General features: G+C 62.5%; 1 protein-coding gene across 1 annotated transcript in view; it reads left to right on the top strand.

Annotated features, from left to right (window-relative positions):
- Positions 1-3,774: 3,774 nt before the first annotated feature.
- STRC (stereocilin) overlaps positions 3,775-22,714 on the top strand; it is a 39,883-nt gene continuing 20,943 nt past the window's right edge. The window contains exons 1-17 of the mRNA XM_030578177.1: positions 3,775-3,832; positions 5,003-6,016; positions 6,130-6,154; positions 7,084-8,362; positions 10,603-10,665; positions 10,918-11,028; positions 11,204-11,370; positions 14,934-15,120; positions 15,927-16,042; positions 16,814-16,946; positions 17,522-17,704; positions 19,366-19,404; positions 20,054-20,212; positions 20,457-20,600; positions 20,706-20,764; positions 20,872-20,995; positions 21,163-21,254. Of these exons, the coding sequence (XP_030434037.1) occupies positions 3,775-3,832; positions 5,003-6,016; positions 6,130-6,154; positions 7,084-8,362; positions 10,603-10,665; positions 10,918-11,028; positions 11,204-11,370; positions 14,934-15,120; positions 15,927-16,042; positions 16,814-16,946; positions 17,522-17,704; positions 19,366-19,404; positions 20,054-20,212; positions 20,457-20,600; positions 20,706-20,764; positions 20,872-20,995; positions 21,163-21,254 (3,953 nt within the window). The remainder of the gene's footprint in view (positions 3,833-5,002; positions 6,017-6,129; positions 6,155-7,083; positions 8,363-10,602; positions 10,666-10,917; positions 11,029-11,203; positions 11,371-14,933; positions 15,121-15,926; positions 16,043-16,813; positions 16,947-17,521; positions 17,705-19,365; positions 19,405-20,053; positions 20,213-20,456; positions 20,601-20,705; positions 20,765-20,871; positions 20,996-21,162; positions 21,255-22,714) is intronic.

The following is a 22,714-nucleotide window of genomic DNA, read 5'->3' as shown; positions in this document are numbered from 1 at the left end:
CTGCTGTCTGTGTGGACAGAGTTATAGGGAGCAGGGAAACTGAACCAGTGTATCTACCTGGGGGGTGGGGAGCAGCTGAGGTATTCCTGCCTCCTGCATCCCTGGAGAAGTGTGAGGGAGAAACTGCCGGGGCTCTCTGCTTGTGACATTTTTGAGGTTATGGTGAGCAATTTTCATGTTAAGGAACATTTTGTTGCAGGGTTCAGGCTTTGGAGAGTCACATGCAGAGCTGAAAGGAAAAACCACTGCATCCTGTGAGCTGGGGGTGGGAGCAGTGAGGAGTCCCATTAGGGGGCTGCTTGGCAGAGGACCAGTAGGGCAAAGGAGCCAGAACCCCCAAGTTCTGGAGGGGGCCATGCCCTGGACTCCTGGGTGAGATCAGTCAGTCCAAACTCTCAAGGGGCTGAGTCTCGTAAAGGTGAATATCAAACACTTCAGGAAAACCAGCCGCCTCATCTGCTCAGAATCCAGTATGTGGGATCTAAGTCCATTTCCTTGGAGTGACTGTGACTCACCTTAACCCTTCAGACTCCACAGACAAGAATCTTCCCTGAGCAGCTTCTGGCTCCCTGCCCCTAACCCTAGCCATGGGGCCCAGCCCTTCCCTGGGATATTTGTCAAGGTAAGAAATTCCTGCCCCTTGACATGTTTGCCCATTTGCCATTGCAGAGGGAACTAAATGGTCAAATGAACCCGAACATGAAATCAAGCAAGCTAATTATGCCAACTGTCTAACTGCACAAACCCAAACACCCTTGCCCTGCCCCTGCCCCGCCCCTTCCCTGAGGCCACATCCTCGATCACTCTCTTCCCCTCCTGCTCTTCGCTACCCTCACTCACACGGGGCTGGAGGGGAAGAGGGGGATGTAGCTGCTTTTATTTACCTCCTTGCTTGTCCAAGCAGCTGTTCAGTTGCCTGCCCAGGAGGGAGCTGTGACGCCCCACGGCTGGCGCACAGCAGCTGGACTGCCGCTTGTCTCCTGTTTTGTGCCGACCTTTCTTGCTCCTGCTTGGCCTGGAAGCAGGTATTGCTCCATGACCAGTTCAGGCCGCCAGTGGGGGTCAGTATGTCAGATTCCTAGCCGTATTCTGCAGATGAAGGCAGGGTCCCATGGCCAAGTGGTCCAGAGCGTCTGCTGTCTGGAGCCTGGCTGCCTCTCCAGCTTGTCCCGCTGTTTGAACGTGCCACACGGTGAGCTCTTGGGTCTCCATCCCCCAGCAGCTCCCACCCTGTGGCCTTTCCAGCATGCGGAACTGAGCTGAGATGCAAACACTCACCAGGGAGAAGCATCTGGGCGGGGATGCCCCAGCATGGGCTCTAACCTGCCATGTAGGACGCACAGCGCCCGGCAGTGGGCAGGTGAAGACCAGCTAGAATGCAGGGCAGCTGTCCTCTGGGCCTGGAGGTGGAGGGTCTCTTTGTCCCGCAGAACCCCAGTTGTCAGGGTGACTGGGCCTGGCCTGCTGGGAGAAGGCAGGCAGCTGCCCCCAGCCCAGGACATTTCCCCGTCTCCTCAATTATTCTGCTGGTGAAGGGAGCCGAGTAGGCCATGGCCCAAGACATTAATAATGGAGCAGGCAGGCCATTGTTCACGGGCAGAGGCGTCCGGGCTGGCGGAGATCAGCCAGGCTGTGCAGGGACAGGCATCAGGTTACAGGCTCGTGCCAGGGGCTGTCGGAGCAGAGACCAGCAGTGCTAGGTGTGGCAGGACAAATACATCGATTGTGCACAGCTTCTCCAAGTGCTGAGCCCTGTGAGGGGGCTGGGCTGGTGGTACCAGGGCTGAGGGGCTGGGCTACGGGCTCAGGAGGGCCTGGGAGATGGGCTATTGGTACAGAGGTGGGGAAAGTCTTGGTTTCTATCAGTGTGGGGGAGGGGAGAAGCCCGTATGGGAGGGTGGGGGGTCAGGCTCTATCAGTGGGGGGAGGGGAGCAGTCTGTATGGGAGAGGGGGGATTGGGCTCTATCAGTGGGAGGAGAGGAGCAGTCTGTATGGGAGGGTGGGGAGAGGGGAGCAGTCTGTATGGAGGGGGTTGGGATCTATCAATGGGGGGAGGGGAGCAGTCTGTATGGGAGGGTGAGGGGTTGGGCTCTATCAGTGGGGGAAGGGGAGCAGTCTGTATGGGAGGGTGGGGGGTTGGGCTTTATCAGTGGGGGGAAGGGAGCAGTCCGTATGGAGGGTGGGGCATGGTCCCTCTCAGTGATGGCAGAGAAATGTCAGTGGGGCACGGATCCTGGAGGATCTTCTTCCTCCAGGGGTCAGGAATTGGCTAATGGGCGTCCTAGCCCTTATCCCTGGGCCTGTGCTGCTACCCTGGCTGGGGGCCAAGTTAGCACCTGCTGCTGTCCTGTGGCCGACCCCAGGTGGCAGGGGTCAGTGCGTGCTCGCCCTTCCCCTTGCTGCCAAGCTGAAGGGGCAGTTGCATCTCCCTGCCTTAGCCCTGCAACTTCGGGCTCCATGCTGGGCTGTCAGATCCCGGTCTGGGCACAGAGAGGGCCCGCCAGGAGGCAGATGCACCTTGCTCTCCCCTCCCCCATCACCAGGTAAGGTGTGTCTGCCTCTTGCAATGCGTCCTCCTCCTGGTGCACGTTGGCCCTTCAGCATTAGCTATTATCATTAATGCCGGTAGTCCCGGAGCACCGAGACCCAGCAGCCAAGATTGGACCCATGCTTCCAGGGGCTGCACAAACCCCTACCGAGATGGGGGACCCCTGGTGCTGGGGGTGGGGGTTAAGTCCATTAATGGCTATTAGCCAGGGTGGGTAAGGAATGGTGTCCCTAGCCTCTGTTTGTCAGGGGTGGAGATGGACGGCAGGAGAGAGATCACTTGATCATTGCCTGTTAGGTTCACTCCGTCTGGGGCACCTGGCATTGGCCACTGTCAGCAGACAGGATACTGGGCTGGACGGACCTTTGGTCTGACCCAGTCTGGCTGTTCTTATGAGATGGGGGCCCCCTGGTGCCGCAGGCTGCACAGACCCCTACCGAGATGGGGGCCCCTGGGTGCTGGGGGCTGCATGGACCCCAACCGAGATGGGGGCCCACTGAGTGCTGGGGGCTGCACGAACCCCAACCGGGATGGGGGCCCCCTGGTGCCGTGGGCTGCACAGACTCCAACCGAGATGGGGGCCACCTGGTGCTGGGGGCTGCACGGACCCCAACTGAGATGTGGGCCCCCGGATGCTGGGGGCTGCGTGGACCCCAACTGAGATGGGGGCCCCTTGGTGCCATGGGCTGCACGGACCCCAACTGAGATGGGGGCCCCCTGGTGCCGTGGGCTGCACAGACTCCAACCGAGATGGGGGCCCCTGGGTGCTGGGGGCTGCACAGACCCTGACCAAATTGTGGTTCTTCCCATCCATTGATTTCAATAGATCTGAGCCCAAGTGACTTTCCAAAAGCCACAAGGGGAGTCTGTGGCAAAGCCAGGAAACAAACGCAGCTCTCCTGAGTTCCAGCACAGCCTCTGGTACCTGCCCCTTGGCCCTCGTGCCCTGGCAGTCTCTGGCATTCCTCCCCTCCTGTCCCCTTCCTTTGAGTGGAAAGTGTAAGGTGAGCACTGAGCTGGACTCGTCCTTCCTGGGTGTAAGTAATGCTCAGCCGGCGGAAAGAGATCAGGTGAGCTGGGATTCGCCTGCCAGCCCTGCTAAGAGCGTCTGGTGTCATGGTACAGGTCCTGTTCCCTGGCAGCAAGCTCCCTGCTCCCCTGTGACCATCAGCTTCCCCAGCCTCTGGCTTCTGGGGGCTCCTGCCCTGCATAAGAACACAGAGAAATGGCTTTGTCCCCCTGGTGCTTCTGGCTGCTGCTGCTGCAACCTCTGCCCCAAGCGGGTGAGTGTGGGTGCAGGGGACGGGGGGCATCGGCATGTCAAGCGTCTCTTCCTGGAGTACGTTCCCGAGAGGCAGTGTCTCCGCTTCACAGGGGAACAGGGGACAGCAGGGAGCAGAAAGCCAGGCTGGTGTCCTGCAGGGCCTCACTCGCCTCACATCCCGTCCCTGACTGGGGCCAAGTGCTGGAAACCCTGTCCCAGGACAGTTCCAAGTCAACGCCCTCCCAGCCCCCTTGGGCCGAGCTCGGGTGGCTAGCTGGAGCCTCCCCAATGGCCGCCCTGCTATTTTTAGCATGTTAGCCCCAGCAAAGGTAGCATAAGTCTGTCCAGGCAGACATCCCCTAGTGTCTCCCAGCAGGATAGCCCCTGATAACAGGAAGATGTCACTTGCCCGGGCCAATCAGTGATATCCTGTGGCAGTGAGTCCCACAGATGAACTGTGTGGCATGAAAAGGTATTTCCTTGGATCAGATATACACTTGCCACCTGTCGGTGTTGCTTGTGCATTACCAGAGGGCAGGTAGTAACGCCATGGGCAGCTCTCTGGGGAGTGGCGTGTGCCTGGCTACAGCAATGACCAATTTGTAGCGCCACAGGGCTGGGACAGGGATGTGAACGTGCAAAGGAGGGTGCAGAGAGCTCAGGCACTGTCACGGCAGCAGGCCCCATGCACAGGTGGGCCCAGTGATTCCTGGAGAGGCACAGAGCTGGGGCACGGGGAACTGCAGGTGCTCAGCGCCTCTTGGAGACCTGAGGAAGGCGTGAGACAGGTGTCGCCCATTGGTAGAGCTGGATGAGCGCCAAGTCCCGGCCCCACACATGCTGGGGAGCGCCCTTCACTTAGCCAGCTGCTGGGGGAGGTCCTGCCTTATGGAGCCCTGAAGGGCACCATGCACTTGGCAGAGAGCTGAGAGACACCGGCCCTGCCCCAGCATGCTCCCAGGTGGCCAGGCAAGGGGGCCTGAGCCAAGCTTGCGGGTGGGCAGCAATGGACGCTAATGTGCTGTACCTGATTGGCTGGGAATTGCTGCTTGTTCACCAGCTGCAGGGTGATGTGGCCTCACAGTCACTGGGCAGGGAGATGGGGTCCTTGACTGGTATGGGGCTGACCCTTGTTCTCAGTCAGGGGCCCTGCTCCATGCCCTTTCAGCCAGCTTGGCTTCCCCTGCAGGAGTAGCCCCGGAAGGGCACAGGGTCCCAGTCCGAGACCTCATCTCCTTCCTGATGCTGGAGGGCGGGCGGCGGTCTGGTGGCTCAGTCCTGTCCAGCTTTCCAGGAGGCCTGAGGCAGCAGGAGGACGTGAAGTCTCTGGTGAGGAGCGTGCTGGTGGGGCTGGAGTCCCTGGGGATCCTGCCTACGTTCAGGAGTTCCCCCCTCCGGGCCCTGTGGCAGAGCCGCGGCAGCAGGAGCCAGATTTCTGGCTTTCTGTACAACATCTCCATGCACCTTGAGAGGCAGGAGCTGGACGAACTGGGGGCCATGCCCTGGGGGAGCCTGCTGCAGCACCTCCTATCTCAGCCCTCCCCGACCCCTGCTCTGCAGCTGAGGGATGTCCTGATCTCACTGAGGGGCAGCCGTGACTGGGACATGCTCTTAAGCCTCATCCACAGCCTGCTGAGCCTCTTCAGCAGAGACCAGACCCTGCTCCTCTTCCTGCAGCAGAACTGGGCGCGGCTTAGCAGCCTGGGAGAGGCTCTGACCCAGGCGCTGCTCACTGAGGTGCTGGGCCAGGGCAGCCCTGGCTTGCAGAGCACTGATTGCATCCTGACAGGCCATGGGAACTGCAGCTCCAGCACAGACTGGGTGTCACAACTGCTGAAGCTCTTTGAAGGCACCAACTGGAAGCCAAGGGTCCATCTGCAGCCTGCAGGCCCCGTCCTGGTTTCTGAACGCTTTAAACCCTTCCACGTGGTGCCTGGGGCCATCCGAGAGCTGAACCCCAATGCCAGCAGCCTTCTGCAGATCTCCCGGACCAAGCAGCCAGGGCTGGACTCTCAGGGAGGCTCTGCAGACACCCTCTGGGGGGCCCTGGAGGAGGCCAAGCAGCGCGTCCTGCGGAAGATGGGCCGATCACTCTACCCCAGCTTCAGGAGGAAGGTCTCGCATGTGACAGATTTGCTGGTGGACAAGATCTCGGTGGCCCTCGGCGTCCCTCAGTCGGATCGAGAGGGGAGGTGCACCGTAGGTGAGTTGTTCCTTCCCAGGACTCGTGGGGCACTCAGGCCCCAGGCCCGCCAGGCACGGGCTACACAGTCTGGCTCCAGACGCTCACTCATTCCTTCCCTTCTCCTTTTTCAGGGACCCTGCAGCAGCTTCTGCTGTGGTGAGTCATGGGCGTGGGCCGGCGCCTGGCCAGCAGTCAGAGGCACGGGCTCCCAGCACTCCTAGATGGAAAGCCCCTGCTCATGCCGGACTCCACGCAGGGTCACCCTGGGCCTGGGCTCAGGGGCTCCTGGGATTTCAGCAAAGAAGCCTCAGCCATAACCTTCCTCTGGCCCTGGCCTACCTCCAGAGCCAACTGCTCGTCTGCCTGGGGAGAGTTGCTGGAGGAGCTCTCGGAGTGGGGCCTGGCTGGGCTGGGGCAGGGGAGTGCTAGCTGCTGGGTCCACCTTGGGCCCATGAGCTCTGTGCCCGTATCCCTCGCCTCCTGGGGGGAGGACAGAAAGAGGCATCCCTTTCCTTCCCCGTGGCCGGGGCCTGCACAGGCAAGAGGGAGCTGTGCTAGTTGAGGGGCTGGGATATCGCAGGGCACATGGCAGCTGTGGCTGTGACACCCCCTAACAATCAGGCTGTGTATGGAGCTGGTTCCTGCACAGGTGCTGATGCCCCCCATGGCCTTGCGTTGGGACAGGCTGTGTTGCCTGGGAGGGGAGGGGGCTCTCCTGGCCTGGGGGGACTGGGGTCAGGCGGGGAAGGTGTGAGAGCGGCCTGGGTCCCAGGTGAATGCTGAGTGCTGCACAGAGGAGGAGGACCACCCACTGGGGGTGGGGGCAGTTTATGCCGTGGGCAAGGAGGTGCGTGGCTAGGGGGTGGCTGAGGGGAATGCAGTGAGGCAGGGCCCAAGTGTGGGGGATGTGGTGGGAGGACTGAGACGGCAGAGTGTGTCCCTGTGGAGTGTGGATTGCAAGGCCAGAGGGTTTGGGGCAAGGATGAGCATGTGGGATTTCCCCAGCCCATGCAGATGGGCTCCAGGGAAAGAGTGAGGGAGGCTCAGCGAGGTGTGTGACCAGCTCCTCTGTCTGCTGCTAACAGGGGCATCAGACATAACATCAGCTGGAACGCCCGGACCCTGGGGGTCAAGGCTAGGACCTTTACATCTCCTCCACCAAGCCTGAGCTGCATGCAGCCTGCCCGCAAGTCCCCCCAAGTCACAAAGAGGGCATCTGGAGACGCCTGGGGTGCATCCTGGCTCTCAGCCGAGGTTCTGGAGTCTGCTTGCAATGACACGATCCCAGGCCTGCCTGGCATCTCCAACTTCACTATATATCTTTACTGCAGCCTATTCAATGGCTCAGACAGCTCCAGCCAGCCTCCTTCAGACCTGGGGGCTGCATGCTCCAGTTACGCCTGGTATTTCTCCTCCCCCAGCGGGGACTCCATGTGGGTGAGGACATGCAGGGAGTACTTCCCTGGCCAGTTCAACACCACGGTCTGCAGCAATGCCTCCCTGCTGCAGCTGCCCAGTCCCAACCAGCCTCTGATGGAAAAGTTGTGTGCCAACCTCTCCCTACCCCCCAAAAGTGACAGCTGTCTAGAGGGGCTGCCTGGGGCCCCCTGGAGCCAGGAGGATTTCTGGAGCTGCTTTCTGGAAAACCAGACTCTCTGGACTCAGTGGCTGTGCACCAATGAGAGCCTGCAGGCGATGCCCGCAAATAGCAGCACCTGGATCTTCAGACTCTGCCACGGCCACCAGCTCCAGACAAAGACACTGAACTCCTCGCTGCTCAGGAACTCTGATCCCTGCAATTTCCATGCCTGGAGCCTCCAGGAGCTCACGAACGCTAGCATGGTGGAGCAGTGCCGGGAGGTGAACCCTGCTCGCTTCCAGGAGCTGGTGTGTGAGAATTCCTCCCTCCTCCAGTCTTTGGTGTCTTCCCACCACTGGCTCATGGATCACTGCCTGGACTCCCTGCAGAATGAGCAGTGCTTCCTGCAGCGCCTCCTGGACATCCTGCCTATTTCCTCTCACGTGGACGCATCTTGGCTCTGCCGGGACCCTGCGTCCTACCTGTTGGGGCTGGTGTCCCAGCTCACGCACTGCGAGGAGGAGACTTCCCGCTGGATCCTCAGCATGAACTATCTCCTGCACCTGCTGGATTTCACCCTGCCCTCCTCCGAGCTGGACAAGGTGGGGCAGGCAGCCAGGGACCAGCTGAGTGAGGCCATCCTGCTCTCCAGCCTCCTGGACAATGGCTCCTTCTGGGCCTTGCTGAAGGTGAACTCCTCCCTGAGCATCCTGCAGGCCGTGGGCCAGTACCTGAGGCAGGAGCATGATGCCTTCTTCAAGAAAGAGCTGCTGAGCTGCTTCAGTGTGAGTGGTGCCATTCCCTGCCTCTGAGCGAGTGAGCAGGCTGATGGGAGGCTTCTGCTCCCAGTCTGCCTCAGCCCTGGGTTCGCTGCACAAGCCATGCTGGGGCTAAGCTCCAACCCTTTGTGCACCTCTGAGGTGTGGGATCACTCATGGCTGCAAACCCTGACACAACCACTTGGGTGCACTTGTTCGTGCATGTGCCATGGGCCCAGCACTCTGCCAGACAGACCCCAAACTGCTCTTGTCATCAGCTCTGTCTGACGACCACAAACCCCCAGCGGAGAGCAGGCCCCCAGCACTGGATGCTGCACGGACACCATGTCACCAGCCCTGGGAGGCCAGAAATCCTGAGTCAGGCCCTAACCATCATGAGATTTGACAAGAGAATGAATTTTGTCCTGCTGCTTGGCCACCTGCTTTCAGGGCTGTTCTGGGGCTTGTTTTCAAGGCTCCCTCTGCAGCCACGTCCTTGGTTCACCATGAAAGCTGAGCTTCTCACAGGGCCTGACACCAGGTGCATGAGGGCTTGCAGCCCAGCAGGGGCGGGAACAGACCTGCAGTCTCTGGAGTCCTAGCCCACTGCCCCTTCCCTAGCCCATACTCCCCTCCAGTGTGCGTGGGCTAAACAAATCAGAGACCCACAGGGACCAGCAGCCCATCTCATCTAACCCCTGCCAAAGTGCAGGAGTTGTGGCAGATGCCATGTGCAGAGCAAGTTGGTGTATGTCTGCTGGGCATGCCGAGGGCAGAGGTGTCTGGCATGGAAGGCAAACCTGCCAAGAGAGCAGGAGACCAGGTGCTTTGAGCAGCTGCAAACCAAGGTCTTTGTGAATTGCTGCTGAGTCCAGAACCCCCTTGAAGCCCCAGGAGAACTGCTGGCCACCCAGCTAGCACAACACATCTCTCCAGAACCAGAGCCAGCAACGCCAGGTGAGCAGCGGCCCCCTCTGCAGGGCCAGCATGCTGCAGTGACTAGTGCTCCTTCATAGGGGTCATTCCTGGGAAGCCCGTTGTCACGGAGCATGGGGGAGTCAGGGCCCTGCGCCCCCCACTTCCTGCCATTCACCGGGACTCTCAGCCAGCCAGTAAGACAGAAGGTTTATTAGACTGCAGGAACACAGTCCCAAGCAGGGCTTGTAGGTACAACCAGGACCCCTCAGCCAGGTCCCTCTGGGGCAAGGAACTTAGACCCCAGACTTGGGGTTCCCTGCCTCTTCCCAGCCAACCCCAAACTGAAACCAAAAACCCCTCCAGTAGGCTCTCTCTCATAGACTCATAGACTCATAGGTCAGAAGGGACCAATATGATCATCTATCTCCCTCCTTCTCCCACTCTCCCTTTGTCCAGTTTCCCAGGCCACCCCCCTTCCTGGCTCAGGTTACAGGCTCAGGTCCTGTCCCTCACTTAGTCACCCCCTGCTCTCCCCTCCCCCATGCAGACAGTCCCAGTAAAACAGATGACATTCCCAGGTCAACCCGCCCCGCTCCCTACTGCCTCACACCCGTGGATTAGGTTCCATGCCCGGTGGGGAGGGAGTGGCCCTTCTGGCTAGAGCCACGCGCCAAGCTCTGTGGCTCCAGCAGACCCCCTCAGAGAGCTGAGGACCTAGTCATGCCCTGGGGCGAGGGCTGTCAGCAAGCCCCCGTTCAGCTCTGGCTGCGAGCTGCCCTGTTTGTGATGCTCCCCAGCAGCAACTGGGGGTATAATGGGGAATTTAACAGCTAGCTGAACAATTGCATAGGCCCCACAAATCTCCCCCTGAGATTCTGGGTCCCATCAGGCTGGGCACTGTTGGGCAGCACTGGATCCAGGGGCCTTTGGTTAACACCGTTTCTTGCTGGTTTCACAGTGGCCCACTGCAGGGAGCACAGTCCCAGCTGCTGCCCTAGCGTGCCCCTGTCCCGTTCGCACCAGGCAGCCCATTGGCTCCTGTGCTGTGGGGAAGGGTCAGGCCCTGCACAGCCAGGGTTCCAGATGACCCATCTCTGGACTAAGAGCTCCTGTTGGTCTGCTGGAATTCAGGACTGTCCTGGGACCAGGAGAGTGACAGAGGGAAAGAGCCCAAATTTCTGGAGAAGTCCCACCTCTGGCCCTGGCAACAGTGCCCCAGTGGCAAACGCAGCTTATTCCCCTTCCCGCAGATCGGAGGGGTGCCGCAGGCGTGCTGGGGATCAAGGGGTGCCTGGGGGATGGGCCAGCGGAGGGTCCCTTGCTGAGATCTCTCCTGCTCTCTCCAGCAGCCTGTGCTCTGGGATCTGATCCAAAGAGAAGAGGGTGCCCCGGTGCTGGAAGTCCTTGTGCAGGTACCGACCCCGCTCAGCAGGGCCTGGGGGCTGTTCCACCCCCTCCCTGGCAAGAGCCCCTCCCTGCGGCCCCAGATTCCATGGGTGCCCTGTACTCCAGTAAGATGCTTCCACCTTCCCACAGCCCATGCACCTTGCCCTGGGCTCCCCTCTTGTGTTTGATGGGGAGCCCAGCCTAGCTCGGCTTGCTGGGCCCTGCCCTGGCCACACAGCTCCGTGGGCCCTGCTGTGACGTGCTGTCCTTCCCCACAGGAATACCTGCAGATGCCGCAGGAAAATTTCCAGCAGCTTCTGCTGTCGGCGGAGAGCGAGGCAGTGCAGCGTTTCCTGTCCCTGCTGCACCGCTCCTGGCCCCGGCTGCAGGTGGGCAGCATGCGCCAGCGGGAGGGGGGTAGGTCGCTGGTGCCTTAGGGATGAGGATGCATTATGGCCATTGGCCCATGTTAGGGAGTCTCCTCGTGTGGGCATGGGGGCAGCTGTCCCCCAACGGCTGGGGTCCTGCCACCATGTGGGGAGCCTCAACATGCTGTTCTGGCAGGTTCCCATGTCGGATGAGCAGGCGCTGCAGTCTCTCGCCTCGCGGCTGATGGGCCGCTTCCCCCAGCTCACTCCACAGCTCTTTGTTGACCTGTCGCAGTTCATGCCGTTCATGGCCGTGTCCGACATCATGAGAGTCCCGCCTGCCCTGCTGGCCAACGAGAGCGTGTGAGTGAGGCCCCAGGAACGTGCCCCGTAACACCCTCTGCCTCAGTCCTAGCCCCACCTCACCCCAAACTGCTCCCCACTTGGAGCCCCTTACACTCCCACACTGAGCCCCAGTGCCCCGCATGCCCATAACTGGCTTCCCAGAGCCCCGCGGGCCCTGTAGTGTGCCCCAGTCCCCTCACACACACACCAGATCAGCCCCAAGCTCTGAGCCCCCTGCACCTAGTCACACAGCCCCTGGCCTGCTCTGAGCCCCAGCTCTGACCCCCTGCACCTGGTCACAGGCCCAGGTCTGACCCCCAGCTCTGAGCCCCCTGCACCTGGTCACACAGCCGCTGGCCTGCTCTGAGCCCCAGCTCTGACCCCCAGCTCTGAACCCCTGCACCTGGTCACAGGCCCAGGTCTGACCCCCAGCTCTGAGCCCCTGCACCTGGTCACACAGCCGCTGGCCTGCTCTGAGCCCCAGCTCTGACCCCCTGCACCTGGTCACAGTCCCAGCTCTGAGCCCCAGCTCTGACCCCCTGCACCTGGTCACAGTCCCAGCTCTGAGCCCCAGCTCTGACCCCATGCACCTGGTCACAGGCCCAGCTCTGACCCCTTGCTCTGACCCCCTGCACCTGGTCACACAGCCCCTGGCCTGCTCTGACCCCCAGCTCTGAGCCCCTGCACCTGGTCACAGCCCCAGCTCTGACCCCCAGCCCTGAGCCCCCTGCACCTAGTCACACAGCCCCTGGCCTGCTCTGAGCCCCAGCTCTGACCCCCTACGCCTGTTCACAGCCCCAGCTCTGAGCCCCTGCTCTGAGCCCCCTGCACCTGGTCACACAGCCCCTGGCCTGCTCTGAGCCCCAGCTCTGACCCCCTGCACCAGGTCACACAGCCCCTGCTCTGAGCCCCAGCTATGACCCCCTAGACCTGGTCACACAGCCCCAGCTCTGACCCCCAGCTCTGAGCCCCTGTACCTAGTCACAGCCCCAGCTCTGACCCCAAGCTCTGACCCCCTGCACCTGGTCACACAGTCCCAGCTGGGACCCCCAGCTCTGAGCCCCTGCACCTGGTCACAGCCCCAGCTCTGACCCCAAGCTGTGACCCCCTGCACCTGGTCACACAGCCCCTGCTCTGAGCCCCAGCTATGACCCCCTGGACCTGGTCACACAGCCCCAGCTCTGACCCCAAGCTCTGACCCCCTGCACCTAGTCACACAGCCCCTGGCCTGCTCTGAGCCCCAGCTCTGAGCCCCCTGCACCTGTCACACAGACCCTGGCCTGCTCTGAGCCCCAGTTTTGACCCCCAGCTCTGAGCCCCTGCACCTGGTCACACAGCCCCAGCTCTAACCCCAAGCTCTGAGCCCCCTGCACCTGGTCACACAGCCCCAGCTCTAACCCCAAGCTCTGAGCCCCCTGCACCTGGTCACACAGCCGCTGGCCTGCTCTGAGCCCCAGCTCTGACCCCCAGCTCTGAGCCCCTGCACCTGGTCACAGCCCCAGCTCTAAACCCCAGCTCTAACCCCCTGCACCTGGTCACACAGTCCCAGCTCTGACTCCCAGCTCTGAGCCCCCTGCACCTGGTCACACAGCCCATGGCCTGCTCTGAGCCCCAGCTCTGACCCCCTGCATCTGGTCACAGTCCCAGCTCTGAGCCCCAGCTCTGACCCCCTGCACCTGGTCACAGGCCCAGCTCTGATCCCCAGCTCTGAGCCCCCTGCACCTGGTCACACAGCCGCTGGCCTGCTCTGAGCCCCAGCTCTGAGCCCCTGCACCTGGTCACAGCCCCAGCTCTGACCCCCAGCTCTGACCCCCTGCACCTGGTCACACAGTCCCAGTTCTGACCCCCTGCTCTGAGCCCCCTGCACCTAGTCACACAGCCCCTGGCCTGCTCTGACCCCCAGCTCTGAGCCCCTGCACCTCGTCATAGCCCCTGCTCTGTCCCCCAGCTCTGAGCCCCCTGCACCTGGTCACACAGCCCCAGCTCTGACCCTCTGCACCTGGTCATACAGCCCCAGCTCTGACCCCAAGCTCTGACCCCCTGCACGTGGTCACACAGTCCCAGCTCTGACCCCCTGCTCTGAGCCCCCTGCACCTAGTCACACAGCCCCTGGCCTGATCTGACCCCCAGCTCTGAACCCCCTGCACCTGGTCACAGCCCCTGCTCTGACCCCCAGCTCTGAACCCCCTGCACCTGGTCACACAGCCCCAGCTCTGACCCCCAGCTCTGAGCCCTCTGCACCTGGTCACACAGTTCCAGCTCTGAGCCTCAGCTCTGAGCCCCCTGCACCTGGTCACACAGCCCCAGCTCTGACCCCCAGCTCTGAGCTCCCTGTCACAGAGTCACCGGGTGATGCTCTGGAACTGCTCCCCACCAAGCCAGTCAGGACTTTGGGGAGCCTCCTCTCCCTTGGAGCAGACTTGTTCAGGGCAAGAAGCTCCCACGGCTTCACCTCCTGGGTCTCTCCTTGGAGCATTCAGCATCCTCTGCCCCTCCGTGCGCTTCCCACAGCGAGTCCACCCCAGCGGGGTCCTGGGGAAGCCACAGGGTCCTGCACCCCCACTTTGCAGTCAGACGTGACTCTCAGCCAGCCAGTAAAACAGAGGTTTATTTGATGACAGGAACAAGGTCTAAAACAGAGCTTGTAGGTACCACGAACCGGACCCCTCGGCTGGGTCCATTCTGGGGGGCAGTGAGCCAGACCCCCAGGTCTGCCCTCCACCCTTGACCCCAGCCAGCTCCCGACTAACAACCCCTCCCAGCCCCTCCTCTCTGCTCAGCCCCTTTCCCGGGCCAGGAGGTCACCTGATCCCTTTGTCTCCAACACCTTCAGCTGGCACCTTTGCAGAGGGGGGGGCCCAGGCCATCAGCTGCTAGGAGACAGAGTGTCAGGCATTTAGGTGCACTGGCCCTTTGCTCTGCCAGATACTTAAGAACTGCCATGGGGACACTGAGGCACCGAGACCGTATTCAGAGAAAACATTAAGAACATTCCTAGTTCATTACATCCCCTGCACCTGGTCACAAAGCCCCATCTCTGACCCCCTGCACCTGGTCACACAGTCCCAGCTCTGACCCCCAGCTCTGACCCCCCTGCACCTGGTCACACAGTCCCAGCTCTGACCCCCAGCTCTGACCCCCCTGCACCTGGTCACACAGCCCCAGCTCTGACCCCCTGCACCTGGTCACACAGTCCTAGCTCTGACCCCCAGCTCTGACCCCCCCTACACCTGGTCACGCAGCCCCAGCTCTGAGGCCCCTGCACCTGGTCACACAGCCCCTGCTCTGACCCCCAGCTTTGAGCCCCCTGCACCTGATCACAAAGCCCCAGCTCTAACCCCCAGCTCTGACCCCCTTCACCTGGTCACACAGCCCCTGCTCTCACCCCCTGCTCTCCCACGGCCTGCCTTGCAGAGGCCGTTCTGTCCAGTCCAGGGCGGGAGTGCCCCAGGGCTGAGGAGCGGGTACTGGGTACCTCCTGTGGGTGCTGGGGGAGGGGAGCCGAGCAAGCTTGGCGCCGGGCGGGCTGAGCTTAGTGGGGTCTCCAGGCTATGCCAGCTCTAATGTGCCGCCCCCTCCAGCTTAGCTGCTCTGCAGACTCACAGCCCCCACATGAAGCTGGTGCAGAAAAGCGCCTTTGCCAAGCTGCTGCTGCAGGCTCAGCTCCTCGGAGACCTGCCGACGTGGCGCCCGGGCGTCCTACGCACCATCCAGCCGCTGCTGCCTCACCTGCCGCTTCGCTGCTTCGTGCAGCTCACGCCTCAGCAGGTGGGGATGCAGCGCCGTGCAGCCAGGGGCCCAGCAGCTCAGCGCTGGCAGGGCTATGGCCCCATGACAGTCACCGCTGGCCGGGCTGGAGGGGGGGCTGAGCCCATGTCTGCTGTTCCTGGGGCCGGCGGCTCTGTCATATGGGGCCGTCTCTGCGTCATTCCCTAGCTCCCAGGCTCAGTCCCGGTGTTCCCTCATCCCCAGGCCTCAGGAGCCTCCCCTCCCGGCCCTGCACCCCATGGGCTGGGACCCCCACTCCTTAGGAGCTTCCCCTCCACGCCCTGCGCCCCATGGGCTGGAACCCCCACTTCCCAGGAGCCTCCCCTCCAGGTCCTGCACCCAATTGGCTGGGACCCCCACTTCCCAGGAGCCTTCCCTCCAGGCCCTGCGCCCCATGGACTGTGATCCCCCACTTCCCAGGAGCCTCCCCTCCAGGTCCCGCCCCCTATGGGCTGTGATCCCCCACTTCCCAGGAGCCTTCCCTCCAGGCCCTGCGCCCCATGGGCTGTGATCCCCCACTTCCCAGGAGCCTCCCCTCCAGGCTCTGCCCCCCAAGGGCTGGGACCCCTCACTTCTTGGGAACCTGCCCTCCAGGCCTTGCGCCCCATTGGCTGGGACCCCCACTTCCCAGGAGCCTCCCCTCCAGGTCCTGCACCCCATGGGCTGGGACCCCCACTTCCCAGGAGCCTCCCCTCCAGGCCCTGCCCCCCATGGGCTGGGACCCCCCACGTCCCTGGGAGCTGAGTGTTGTGGAGGATTTGGTGGTGTTGCCCCTCGAGTGCACTAGGCCGATCTCTGCTGCACAGATCCAGGGGCTGGCAGACGGTTGGCAGGATGTCCGGCTGGGGCTGGCCCAGGGGCGCCATGTGGCACACAGCTTGCTAAACGTGAGCCGTGGGGCTGGTGAGGAGCAGGTGCACAGGTGAGAGCAGCGCGCGGGGGGTTGTGGGGTTGTCATCGTCACTGCAGGGCCCGTGGGGTGGGGGTGGGTCGTGGCTGCAGGGCCCATGGGGTGGATGTGTCGTGTCGTGGCTGCAAGGGCCGTCCGGGAGGTGTGTTGTGTTGTGGCTGCAGAGCCCTTGGGGGGGGGTAATCATGGCTGCAGGGCCCGTGTGGGGGTGTGTCTTGATGTGGCTGCAGGGCCTGTGGAGGGGTGTCGTGTCATGGCTGCAGGGCCCGTGCGGAGGGGGGTGTCGTGATGTGGCTGCAGGGCCCGTGTGGGGGGGGTGTGTCGTGATGTGGCTGCAGGGCCCATGTGGGGGTGTGTCGTGATGTGGCTGCAGGGCCTGTGGAGGGGTGTCGTGTCATGGCTGCAGGGCCTGTGTGTGGGGGGGTGTCGTGTCATGGCTGCAGGGCCCGTGCGGGGGGGGTGTCGTGATGTAGCTGCAGGGCCTGTGGAGGGGTGTCGTGTCGTGGCTGCAGGGCCTGTGGGGGTGTGTGTCATGTTGTGGCTGCAGGGCCATGCGAGGGGTTGTATCGTGGCTGCTGGGCCCGTGTGGGGGTGTGTCGTGTTGTGGCTACAGGGCTTGTGGGGATGGGTATCATGTCGTGGCTGCAGAGTCTGTGCGGGGTGTGTGTCATGTCGTGGCAAGGCCCGGGGGAGTGGTCACAGTGGTGCCACTCCTTGGGGCAGGCTCACTCTGTGGGGCCCAGGCTCCTGCCCCCCATTAAGGGACTTCTCTTCTCTCTCCAGGCTGGGGACCCTTGCTTGCTATCTGAGCCCGGAAGAGCTGCAGGTCCTGGCCCCACTGCGTGACCCCTGGGGGCCGGTGGAGCAGAGCTTGCTGGCATGCGCTGCCAATGGAGTGCTGAGCCAGCACGGGCGGGTGAGCCGAGCTGCTGCGGGGGCTCCTGTGTGTGTGCTAGCAACATGACTGTCCTGCCCCGAGCTGGGGGGCCACTGGGATGTAGGCCCGGGCCTGGCCTCCCTCCAGGAGGGAATGGAAGCCCCTTGGAAGCCAGCCTCGGGGCAGAACCAGTGGCGAGGCAGAGAAGTCCTTAGGGCCAGGGCCGGGCTCTGCATCCCATCCTGCCCAGAGGCTGGGGGCCATAGAGTGCAGGGCTTGGCTCAGGGGGGCTGCTGGGGTGATAGGAGAGTGGCCAGGGCCCGTGTTGGTTGGCTCTTGCTCCAAGCTGTGGGGGAATGTGGCTAACAGGCAAACCGCTGGCTGAGCTGGCTCTGCTTGCAGGGGCATCGGCCCATGACAGTGCTGGGTGCCAGGTGCAGCTGTGTGGGAGTGGGTGCAGCAGCTCCTGGGCAGACGCAGCCTGTGGGAATGCAGGGCCAAGGCTGTCTGAGAATATTCCCCCACTTCCTCCAGCTGATCCCATGGCTCCAGCCCCTGCCCGGCGGGAACCTGGGAAAGCCCAGCCTGGCCCTGCTCTCCCCTCCTGCTTGCAGGTTGCCTACGCGCTGGCGGATTTGTTGCGTTCTGCCAGCCTGGCTGCTGTCGGGCCGCAGGAGCTGCGTGCCTGGCGAGGCATCATTCCGGAGCTGGGGGTGAGGTTTCTGCAGCGCCTGTCAGCTACGCAGGTCAGGGCTCTCCTTCCAGAGCTGCAGGCTGCACACCTGACACCTGCCCAGGTGAGTACCCAGCCTGCTCGCCCTCCCTGAGCCCCAGCGCCCCTGCGGTCTCTTATACCTGGAGCCGCACCTGGTCACCAGGCCACACCATGCGGCAGGGACGTGGTGAGGCAGGCATGTCTGGGACACACTGCTGGGTGCTGGAGGCCCTGTGTGGGGAAGGAGAGTGACCAGCCCAGCCTAGCCGAGCCATCTGGAGCCTTTATGGGCTTGCCAAGGTGCTCCATGTGCCAGGGCATCCTGGGAGCTCACTGTGTGCAGGGCACACACTGCCTTGTACAGGCCACTCTGCCCATGGGTAGCTGGACATCACCCCCCATTCTGGCAAAGATTGGGGAGCTGCGTGCTCAGGCAGAGCCACAGGATCAGTGCTACACCCCAAAGGGGCTCATTTGTCCTTCAGGGTCGGCCATGCAGCCTCCCTGCCTCCAGAGGCTGAACCTCTGCCCAGCGAGTCCCACTGTGACAGCCGGGCAGACTCACCCACTCTGCAGGGGCTAAGCACCCTGCCCAGCGACTGCAGGGACACGCTGTGAAAACAGTCGGGTTTATAGTCACCTAGACACGCCTAGGGAGGCCTTCGGGCAGCACAGAGAAATGAAGGTCCGTGCTGGTCAGCCCAGAGCACTTCACCAGCCCCGCTGCCCTGAAGCCCAGTTCAGGCTCCATCTCTCAGGGCCGCCCAGAGGATTCAAGGGGCCTGGGGCAAACCGACGGAGCTGCAGTGCTTGTACTCACCCAGCAGTGGTCCGGGTCTTCGGCATTTCAGCAGCGGGGGGCTCTTCAGTCGCTCTGCATCTTCGGCAGCACTTTGAAGGGCCCCCCGCTGCTGAAATGCCGGCCAAAGACCCGGATCACTGCTGGGCCAGGGCTCCCGAGCCCCGCAGCCTGGGGCAAATTGCCCCACTTGCCCCCTCCTCCCCCCCCGGGCGGCCCTGCCACCTCTCTCTCTCAGGCCTGGTCTGTGCTGGACAATCAGGTTGGTTTAGCTGCATCAGTTAAGGGTGTGAAAAGTCTGGCTGACCTGGGTCCCAGTGTAGCCAATGCTGCCTGAGGAGGTGCATTGCTAGCCGAGGGAGAACCCCCCCATGGGCTCGGCAGCGTCTGCACTGAAGCGCTGCAGGGGCACAGCTGGGCAGCTGGAGTGTTGGAAGGAGAGACAAGCTCCTTCGTCAGATCCCCGGTGAGAGCCCTGACTCCCTCCGGCAGCCAGCTCCTGTCCTCACTCCTTCCCTGGCCTTCAGGCTCGTGCTGGCACTTTGTGGGGAACTCCAGCTCCCTTGGGGTCCATGCCAGTGACCTGGCGATTGGGTTTGCATGGAGACGAGGTGGGGCTCAGCAAGCGAGGTGACATTCATACCCTGTCTCTCTGCCTGCCCTGAGAGCAGACAGCCCCCACTGCCCCGGTAGCCATGTCAAATACAGGGGAAACTAAGGCACATATCGGTTTCAAACCAGTATTATAGAAAATTCCCACTTTGTCACACATGCCAGTGGCCCTGCCAAGCCACCCAAGGGTGCATCCTGGGCAGCCACATACAGACCCTGATGCCACAGGGCTGTGCAGGGGTCCCCGCCCTGTAACCTGCCCCTGGCCTGGCCCGCAGCCCCAGGCTGGGGTTCTGGCTCCCACCTCTTCACAGTGTCATCTTCTCTTCCAGGCATCTGTGCTGCTCACACAGGCTGTCCGGACCGAGAACGTGAGTGGGGCGCTCTCCCCAGAACAGCCGCCCCGACCCCTGCAGTGGTCTGCAGGGTGGGAGGGGCCCAGTGTCCGCAGCCCGAGATGTGGTGCCCCCCTCTCTCATGCCCTGTTAACATTTCCCTCTGCTTTGGTAGTGGTCTTCCACCCCAAGGCTCCCCCACTGCTCCTCAGGCCCCCAGACTCCCCCCATTGTGGGTACAGCCCTCTATGCCCCCCAGCCCCCCTGCTGTTGGCAAAGCTCCCTATGCCCCCCCAGCCCTCCCTGCTGTGGGCACAGCCCCCTATGCCCCCACCCAGCCCTCCCTGCTCTGGGAACCGCCCCCTATATCCCCCCCAGCCCCTCCCTGCTCTGGGAACCACCCCCTCTATTCCCCCAGCCCCTCCCTGCTCTGGGCACAGCCCCCTTGCCCCCCCAGCCCTCCCTGCTCTGGTCGCAGCCCCCTATGCCCCCCCAGGCCCCCTGCTGTGGGCACAGCCCTCTATGCCCCCCCTGCTCTGGGCACAGTCCCCTATGCCCCCTCCAGCTCTCCCTACTCTGGGCACAGCCCCCTTGCCCCCCTGAGCCCACCCATTCCTGGCTCTGGGATGGGCCCCCCAGCCTCACCCCTCTCTGCTCCGAATCTCCTCCTCTGTTTGCCTGGCAGGTGACGGAGGGTTTGGCGAGCAGCCTGTGCCCCCTGCTGCCAGGCCTTGGGCCCGAGTCCCTCCAGGCCATTCCCACTCCCACCCTGGCCCAGGGGTGTGAATGCCTGGCCACCGCTCTGCCTCTGCTCTCGGCCCCCCAGAAGGCAGCCCTGCTGCAGGTACTAGGTGGCCTGTGGGCTGGAGCGGGGGCTGAGGGCAGTTGGGGTCTGGGAACCTTGGGCTGGGGGGCAGAGGTCGGGGCACTCAAGGTGCAGAGTGGGCAGGACCTGGGGGGTATTGAGGGGTTTGCATGGACAGCAGTGCCGAGCCCAGCTCCCTATGCTACAGGACTTGGCTCTCGCTCTGCCCACCAGGTCCATGGTGCCATGTTCTCCTGTGTCACAGGCTCTGTCTCCCTTGCAGAGGCTCAGCCATGAGCAGCAGGCCCGGAGCATCTGGCCAGACTGCCTCTTGCCCTTTGTGCCCCTCAAACTCCTGCACCTGGACGCAGCGACTCTGCTGGGGCAGAGGGGCCGGTTCTGGGAGCTGCCCTGGTCCCAGCAGCAGGTAACATGCTGTTGCCAGGTTTGGAGGAAGGAACTGAGCTCCCGGGGGCGGAGGCCTCTGGGCTGCTGTGCCTGGCTGACCCCTCCCCTCCCTGCTTCTCCACAGGCCCAGTTCCTCTGGAGGAAGGTTGAAGCGGGCACCAACGTGAGCCAGGATACGATTCGGTGAGTCACCATGGCAGAGCCTAGCCCAAGCGTCTGGACCCGCTGGGGCTGGCTCTGCGTGAGTGGGGTGGTGGACGAGGTGCTGTCTAACGCTGTCCCCTTGGCAGGGCGCTGGGGACTCTGGCAGCTGGCATGGGCTGTGCCCGCCTGCAGCAGTTCAGTCGGAGGGCGGATTTTCTGGGGGTTCTCCGGGTTCTCTATGCATGTCCCAGCGGCCTGCCTGAAAGCCTGGTAAGGAACGAATCGCTCGCTGTGACCCTGGCCTGGACGTCCGGTGCCCCCTGCACTGTCATGGCACCCCCAGCCTCGCTCTGAGCCATGCGTTGTGGACCCCTGCCCTAGCTGGGTCCAGGCGAGACTGTGTATCTCCTCTGCCTAGCCTCACTTTGTGTCCTCAGAGGTGGTGTGTCTGGGAGGAAGTCCGCAGGCGGCCGGGACTCTCCAGGGAGGAGCTGGTGTGGCTGGGACCCAAGTTCCTCATGGATTTACCGTAGGTTGTCCTGCCAGCGCACCTGCCTGCTGCCGTGGGGCATTAACAGCTGCAGGGAGAGCGGGCTGTGTCACTCGGGCACTGAACTGGTCATGGGTCCCCCTTCCCCTCCCACCTGGGTACCCCTCCCCGCTCTCACCAGGACCCCTGTCAGCTATGCATGGGTAGCCCCTGCACTGGGACCCCTGCTCGGTGTCACAGAGCTGATTGGGAGCCCCCTGCTGTGAGCTGGGGAGTTCAAACCTGCAGGGTCCCAGTGCAGATCCGCAGTCTGGCCAGGTGCCTGGCTCCCACGTGCAGCGCTGGCTGCAGACCCCTGCTGGAGGTCGCCCCAGAGGGCGGCCTGGTGAGGATGAACGAGCACAGACACACACGGACACAAAGCCCAACACATCTCTGCTCTTGGCGCTCGGTTCCCAGGGCCACTGAGTCTGAGCCAGCAGAGTAGGGTGACCAGATGTCCTATTTTTAAAGGTGTCAAGTATCAGAGGGGTAGCCGTGTTAGTCTGGATCTGTAAAAGCAGCAAAGAATCCTGTGGTACCTTATAGACTAACAGACGTTTTGGAGCATGAGCTTTCGTGGGTGAATACCCACTTCCTCAGATGCATGTGTAACCCTTCTGCCCCTCTGAGTTGGCAGCAACAAGGGCCGGGTTCAGTATCCAGGGGTTCCGTTTCAATAACCCAATGCCAAACCAGCTCGAGCCCCCACCCAGTGACCTGGGAAAATCTTACACACACCCCTAGGCGCCTCAAAGAGGCAATGCTTCCCCTCTCGCAAGCACAGAGTCTTGGTGTAGCAGAAAAGATTTAATACATGAGATAAACAACAAACACTAAATTGGGAAAAACACCTCAACTAGAGTTCATAGACCAAACCGTGAGCAAAGACCCACCCCAGGAAATTGGGCTGTGTCCTCTTTCCTGGGCTCTTGAGTCCAGCAACCCCCAAATCACCCACAGTCCCAAAAGTCTCTGTCCTGGGTCAGTGCAGCCCCAAAGTTCGAGAGTCTATCTGCAGAGGCCTCCCCCCCCAGCCTGGTAGAAAGGGGCACCTTTCATGGTCCGGGGCCACCTGCCCTGCCTCTCCGTGGGTTCTGCTCCCACCTTCTCCATGAACTGCTCCGCTTTACCAGCCGCTCCACTCTGCTCCTCCAGCCGTCCTCAGAAACTGCTCCGCTCCAGCAGCTGCTCTGCTCCACCAGCTGTACTGTGGGCTGCTCCAGTTGTCCCTGCAAACTGCTCGGCTCTGCTCGCTCTGTGGGCCACTCCACCCGTCTCACAGCTACTCCGCTCTGCCAGCCGCTCTGCCAGCCGATCCGCTCCAGCTGTCCCCACAAACTGCTCCACTCCGCCAGCGGCTCTGCTTACACATGTAGTGGAAATTTCCAGGGGTAATGATCTCTAGCTTGCTTGCATATATATACCTGCCCCTGGAAATTTCCACTACATGCATCTGA

This window comes from Gopherus evgoodei, chromosome 10, assembly GCF_007399415.2.
Source record: "Gopherus evgoodei ecotype Sinaloan lineage chromosome 10, rGopEvg1_v1.p, whole genome shotgun sequence".
Classification (NCBI taxonomy): Eukaryota; Metazoa; Chordata; order Testudines; family Testudinidae; genus Gopherus; species Gopherus evgoodei.
This window is presented reverse-complemented; position numbering and strand designations above follow the sequence as displayed.